Source organism: Rhagoletis pomonella, unplaced genomic scaffold (genome assembly GCF_013731165.1).
Source record: "Rhagoletis pomonella isolate Grant_MI unplaced genomic scaffold, Rhpom_1.0 Rhpom_scaffold_00004, whole genome shotgun sequence".
Classification (NCBI taxonomy): Eukaryota; Metazoa; Arthropoda; class Insecta; order Diptera; family Tephritidae; genus Rhagoletis; species Rhagoletis pomonella.
Genome location: NW_023458558.1, coordinates 42,279,592 through 42,286,899, shown reverse-complemented (window position 1 = coordinate 42,286,899; position 7,308 = coordinate 42,279,592). Strand labels below are relative to the sequence as shown.

The 7,308-nt window shown below is 34.8% G+C and overlaps 2 protein-coding genes across 2 annotated transcripts in view; one reads left to right on the top strand and one right to left on the bottom strand.

Annotated features, from left to right (window-relative positions):
• LOC118737577 (conserved oligomeric Golgi complex subunit 4) overlaps window positions 1–545 on the top strand; it is a 3,626-nt gene extending 3,081 nt beyond the window's left edge. Inside the window, exon 4 of the mRNA XM_036468161.1 lies at window positions 13–545. The gene's annotated coding sequence lies outside the window, so the exon portion shown is untranslated. The remainder of the gene's footprint in view (window positions 1–12) is intronic.
• On the bottom strand, window positions 419–1,392 carry LOC118737579. The gene is made up of 2 exons (XM_036468164.1): window positions 1,220–1,392; window positions 419–1,105 (listed from the first exon to the last, which is right to left on the bottom strand). Exon 2 carries the CDS (start codon window positions 991–993, stop codon window positions 646–648), a length of 348 nt encoding a protein of 115 aa, XP_036324057.1. The 5' UTR covers window positions 994–1,105; window positions 1,220–1,392; the 3' UTR covers window positions 419–645.
• Between the last annotated feature and the right edge of the window lie 5,916 nt (window positions 1,393–7,308).

Sequence of the window (7,308 nt, the reverse complement as noted above, 5' to 3'; positions counted from 1 at the left end):
TTTTTTTTTAAGACAAAGACAAATGCGAATTTTACTTCCTTCCAACTTCAAATTTGACATCAAGACGCGCCGAAAGTTGCGTATTATCCGTTTGGAAAGCGCTTTTGCTATGTGCCACTTTAACTCCACCATCAACAGTCGTTTTACTATCGTGACTACGCCATAGATTCGCAAGGGCCTCCAGAGCTATTTCTGTTTTGCGTTCTTGATTATTATGATCAGCGGATAATGTTATGTCAAATTGACGTCGAAATCGTTGAAAACATAGCTTTCCTGGAAGACTTCCTTTAAGCGAATTCTCTGGCCAAGCTTGACAACACAATAAGCTTATAATTGCAAGAAAAGCAGTAATTGTTTTTCTCATATTTGTTCAGATTACTAAAGTTTCCTTCACTTATATTAAAAAATAACGAGTAAATACACATACATACAATTGTGTTTATGTATTTGGAGGGCTTATCGCAAACGCTGATAACAATTGAGTCTGCTATAATCAAAATATTAATGTTGAGTATTTGCTGTAATAAATTATTTTTACATTTGTACGTGTGTATATAATATCTGGAAAAGCAACTAATTTGTTCTTTAGTTCCATTCAATGAATATTAAATATCTATGTATATACAGATATAAAATGAATACCAATTAAATTTTTCTCTTCTTTCTATAATCATGATGCACATGTAAACGTCCTGAAAAGTGTGTATTTCCCATGTGCTGTGAACTAGTAGTATGTACTACTTTAGCGGCTCCTTCAATTTGCGTTTTACTGTCAGCACTGCGCCACAGATTGGCTATAGCTTCTAAAGCTATTTCTGTTTCGTCTTCCTTGTCATCATGTTCAGCAGACAAATTTATATCAATTTGACGTCGAGCTCGATTTAAGAGTTGCAATTGCAAATCAACAACTTCCTCTATTGGTAATGCAGCACAGAATGTAATTGTAACGCTAAAAAATAAAAACCATAAGATTGGTATTGATTTCGAGTCCATACTAGTTTGAAACAATCAGTGTAAGTGTTAAGTGGATACTTGAAATTGAGAAAAAAATTATGCGTGTTATTTCTGCTGCTAATCGTTTCACTGATAACCGCTGACTAAATTACTGGCCGCGACAATCCATGCCAATATGCAATGAAGCAAGACATTTCAATGAGACATATATGTATGTACATATATATATTCAAATATAAGAAACTAATCAAATAAAATTACATACCTAAAATTTTATCTTGGGTTTTATGAATACAAAATAAGCAATTGCTTTTTCTTCAAATTTAAGTAAAAGGTCAGAAATTTTAAGAAAAAGGAATTGCTTAGTTTTTATTCATAAGGCCCATTATCATCGCTTAAAGCAAATATGTACAACTGACTTCAATCCGATATTGTAGACCGACTTTGAGACTACACCATAAAAAATCGCAAAAAACATACATATGTATGTATTATAGTGGTTAAAAACAAAAATGTCCGAGAAAGGGTTTGGGGCCCCTTCCAAAATTGTTCCCCTTGGCGAAAGAGGTGCTGGTACCAAACTTAACAATTCTAACTGCCCAATTCTGTGTTTTCTTGATAAATTATTTGTAAAGAAATTTTATCAAGATGTTTATAAAGTAAAAGCTTCCATCGCATTCTGTGTCAATATTTATAAAATAAAAAACTACGATTTCCACATGAGGAGAACTGATTTCATTGTCACATATGAAAAATATAAATTTAAAAGCAAAAAAGCCCTTATGAGTATAATAGTGTTAAAATGGCTTAACTATTTTGTAGAAATTTTGCAACTTTTGAAAACATCTATATGTGAGCAGTGAAAAAGTCGTCAAATTTTGCAAAGTTGTAATAAAACTGCATTTTTGTGAATTAGTGTAAATGATTTGCAATTGTTAATATATGTATATCAAAAGAAAGGTAGAGTTCATACTTAAATTTTTTCTAATAATTATAGTTAAAACTTTTTTTTCAAAGGTTTGAAATACGGGCTTGCATCGATATACCTTTCTTTTGATTATAATGTAATCGATTTACCTTTCTTTTGATTATAATATTGTAAGAATCGCTTAACTTCAATCTAGTATTCTATCATTCTTGATTTTCCCACGCCATCCTAAATTACTTATCATTATCGCGTATTACCCGGTTCCCACGGCTACATTCTTAATTCGATTTGACAATTATCTGTCTCTGTTTTGTTTTTGTTTTTCTTCGCTGCAAAATTTATGCAAAATGTACGTTCTTCCTAAAAATTTATAAGTTTTGGTATTAAATTAAGGATATGATAAACTTTATAACTTACGTAATTCGAAGGGTGATTGCGAGTGCGAATTACGAATGAGAGAGCGAGTTTCGAATTTGAGGTGGCGGGAGAAAGCCTTACTATTTGCTCGTTGTTTCGTACTTCTAAAAAACAACATTGAGCTAAGGGAGTATCAAAACAAGTTTCACTACGTACAACACCTAAAGTGTATATGTGGCAACACTGATCCACGTTCACATGTGTTGACGTTCCTAGTAGAGTTAAAAAACTATCGATAGTTGAACCGTTCGATCTTTTCGATAGTTTTGGGCCTCACCATTCGATAGTATCGACACTGTCGTTAAGGGCCGGTTGTTCAATGTCTGGTTATCAGTACTTGCCGGTTAAACATCATTATCGACGTTTTCGATATCATGCATATAACATGTGATCGATAAAGCAGTCTTTGTATTTAACCGGAGCTTCTACCTCCGATTTGTGCTAATCAGACATTGAACAAGCGGCCCTAAGGGCGGGTTGTTCAATGTTGGTTATCACCATGAACCAAAAATACAAGATCACGTAAGAACGCGACGTTGTATTTGTAACTGGTTTTGAGAAAAAAGTTTGCGAAAGCGGGTTCGTCAGCTGAGCGTTTGTTTACATCACAAGCACCACTATTTTACACTTTTATTCAAGTAAAGAAGAGTTAATTCAACATGACAACACATTTTAAAGCATTTTGTTGCATCATTTTACCTAAATTGTGCGTTTAAAGTGGCTGACAATAATTTTGGCTAATTTTGGTTTTCGTTGGTTTGTTTGCTTTGTTTACTTTTCGCTCGTCTTCCAGTGAAACAAGATGGCGTGGAACCCGCTAAAAAAATCGACTTTTTTTCACTCTCTTGTTCTTACGTGATCTTGTGTCTTTCGTTCATGGGAACGAGCATATATTTCTGTTGCAAACCTGGGTTGCCTTGTGCTCTTTTTTCACAAAAAACTTTAGGAAACCGTAGTAGAAAGCGTAGTAAATTTCTTAAGAACTGCGTACTGCCTTAAGCCCTGTATGCAGCTCTCAAGAAAACGGTCAAGAAAAAGGTGCCATTATTTCGTGTGTGTGTCCAAGGAATTTTGACATTTTTGATACCTCACAGGCTGTTGCCTCAAGCTGAAATTAGTCGAGAACGCAGAACGTATACTTAAACGCAGTCTGTATACGCAGAATTTTGTCGATTACTGGAGCCCTCAGTGTTGCTTACTATACTGTTGCCACTCTTCAATGCCTTTTCATAAACTTACCCTTTCAACCACAATTTTTCGTGCTATAATAGATTGTAACTAAATATAAACTACTTAGTTTTCAACAAAAACCTTATTTAATAGTAAATTTCAAATATTTTAAACATATTTCGAATAGGAACTTATAACTTTTTTACCATCTGCAAAACTGACGAAGTGGCAAGCATCTAAAGAAGGAGAAATCAGCTGACACGGAAAAATCTAAATTCCGCAGATTTCTCCGATACGCGCTACAACTACAGAAAAATTCTGCGGTGTTGAGTTTTCATTTACATGGCGCTTTGGTAAGACAGATCGTGTCAGCTGACTCGGGTTTACGTACCGGTAGGTTTACGTTCTTGACTAATTTCAGCTTCACTCTTTCCTCAAGAAGTAATGGAACGGGCATATATTTCTGTTGCAAACCTGGGTTGCCTTGTGCTCTTTTTTCACAAAAAAACTTTAGAAAACCGTAGTAGAAAGCGTAGTAAATTTCTTAAGAACTGCGTGCTGCCGTAAGGAAATTTGACTCAAGAAAATTTCTTAGCCATTTCTTGTACGTCATTTTATATGGAGTTTTTGCTTTTCTTGAGAGCTGCATACAGGCCTTTAAGGAAATTTGACTCAAGAAAATTGCTTAGCCATTTCTTGTACGTCATTTTATATGGAGTTTTTGCTTTTCTTGAGAGCTGCATACAGGCCTTTAGCCATTTCTTGTACGTCATTTTATATGGAGTTTTTGCTTTTCTTGATAGCTGAATACTGGCCTTAAGTCCTGTATGCAGCTCTCAAGAAAACGGTCAAGAAAAAAATGCCATTATTTCGCGTGTGTGTCCAAGGAATTTTCACATTTTTGATACTTCACAGCCTGTTGCCTCACTCTTTCCTCAAGAAATAATGGAAGGGGCATATATTTCTGTTGCAAACCTGGGTTGCCTTGTGCTCTTTTTCACAAAAAAACTTTAGAAAACCGTAATAGAAAGCGTAGTAAATTTCTTAAGAACTGCGTACTGCCGTAAGGAAATTTGGCTCAAGAAAATGTCTTAGCCATTTCTTGTACGTCATTTTATATCGAGTTTTTGCTTTCTTAAGAGCTGCATACAGGCCTTAAAGGAAATTTGACTCAAGAAAATTTCTTTGCCATTTCTTGTACGTAATTTTATATGGAGTTTTTGCTTTTCTTGAGAGGTGCATACAGGCCTTTAGCCATTTCTTGTACGTTATTTTATATGGAGTTCTTGCTTTTTTTGAGAGCTGCATACTGGCCTTAAGCCCTGTATGCAGCTCTCAAGAAAACGGTCAAGAAAAAATTGCCATTATTTCGCGTGTGTGTCCAAGGAATTTTGACATTTTTGGTACTTCACAGCCTGTTACCTCACTCTTTCCTCAAGAAATAATAGAACGGTCATATATTTCTGTTGCAAACCAGGGTTGCCTTGTGCTCTTTTTTCACAAAAAACTTAAGATAACCGTAGTAGAAAGCCTAGTAAATTTCTGAAGAACTGCGTACTGCCTTAAGGAAATTTGACTCAAGAAAATTTCTTAGCCATTTCTTATACGTCATTTTATATGGAGTTTTTGCGTTTCTTGAGAGCTGCATACAGGCCTTTAAGAAGTAAACAACGAAGAGAACAAAAAAAAACGCGTAATTGTTGAACGCATGAATAATCATTTTTACTATGCAAATTCTTCTATAAATCATGCCGTTGGGTTAAATTATTCTTTACCTTATGTGTGCACAGGTTGTCACAAGCGAAAATTAAGAAAATTGCAGTAAAAAGTCACCACCAAATTTTAAACAACGAACAAATGTTAATAAACGGCTAATGTCAAAGTCGTCCAATTTTTTTCCTAAATGCGATTATTACGGGCTACTAAGAAGAAGGCGTGATCTTGTATTTCGACATTTCTCTCTTTTGAACTGCGACTAAAATGTCAACTCTTAACCCTATACTATTCAAAATTATATTTATTTTTAATATAAATTTTCAATTGTGAGCTGTGCGACTGATTTTAAATACATGATAAAATAAAAAGGAATTACGGGCGGTATGTTGTGTTTGTGAGCAAGGACAACAAACTTGTGCGTTATTGTAAAACTCCGAAGTATCAATGCTTCATTAGGAGACTCTCTCGTGTGCGCGAAGACCATTTTAGTGCCAGTGACTTTATTTGTTGCCCATCGCAGCCGGGTATTTCTAAGCGGACGCGTTTGTTCCCAGGTGCAGGAATTATTATACCGAATATGAAGACAAAATCTGCCACTCATATACATACATCGATAGACCAAACTTCAAATGGTGGTCTAATAAAACCTAAACCGGAATTCGTTGTTGACATAAAGAAACTGAAATTAATTTTTAATAAATTTAATGGAAAGGAAATTTCGAATTGCAAAAAATTAATAGCTTAATTATTGAAGTTAAGTTCTCATGTAAATTTAGAATAATCAAACCTTTTTTTAAATGTCTAATATACTTTAAAATTAAGTATTTGAATAAAAAAGTAAATGCTTAAAAATATTGGGCTAGTAAAAGCAAGAAAATTGCCAAAATGGATTTATAAATAAGTGTGCTTCACTTAGTATGTAATTTTGTGTAAGTATGCATTTCCACGTTTACATTAAAACGAAAGTGCAATACCTAAAATTAAGCTGATTCTAATGAGATTTTAAAAATTTTCATGTATAAAAAAACTTTCATTTCAAAGATATTAGCCCGCAGTTATAGTCAAAATAAAGTCGACTCTTAAGATAAAAGCCGCTTCTTTTGACAGATATCCCATTGAAAGTTATGTCAATAAGCTGCTTTTAACTTTAGGAGTCGACTTTATTTTGACTATAGCTGCGGGCCGTTGTGTTTTATCAAATATGGTAAATGCATAACAAAGGGTTAATTTCTTTGTTTACATTTTTTGACATTACAGTCAGCTATGAGAGAGCTCAACTGAATTGTCACTTCTACCTTTTTGAATATGCCTTGGGTAATACAGCCATTTTCATTTGTTTGCTTCTTTACTTTGTTGAAGAAAAGTAGTGAAATGGTTAAACGCTTTTTATATTGTGGCGTATACTGCGGCAACGCGTAGCGAACTACGAGAAATAGGCAGAATGTTCGACGAATGACGTAGAATGTTCCACACAAGGCGCATCAATACAAGGTGGTGTTGATTGATCAGCTGATTGGATATTTTTGTCTCTACACTAGCACAGGAGAATGTCATCCAAGACGAAGCGGCGCAACTTTAGGATGTTAACAAAAGAAAATGATGAAAATTATCTCCTATTCCCTTTCGTTTTGACATCCTCCTGTACCAAAAAGCAATAACAAAATACACGGGACTTTTACTTATATGCAATCAACACCACCTTGTATGGATGCGCCTTGGTTCCACAAAGAGAAACGTCAAGTTGGATGAACACTGCGAACAGCGAGAGAAAGAGAATGAGCCAAGAATGATAGAATACAAGATTGCGCCGTCCTGGGCGTTGACATTTGTGTACCACAAGTAAACAAAGAATATAGCGAAAAGAAGAACGAGTTGAAACTGCCAAAGCTGTTTACTTTACAGCGAAGAACGTGTTTTAATTTTGCTAAATGCAAAAATATTGCATTTTTCACCGAATCTATTAGAGAACAGTGAACATTTTAGTGCACTCCATTGCTTTGCAATTGAGGCTGCTTCAGCAAACGTTTTAGTGCACTCCATTGCTTTGCAATTGAGGCTGCTACAGAAAACTGCAGCAGCATCTCTGCGGGATTTATTAGTTAACTTGCTAATGGAGGCTGCGT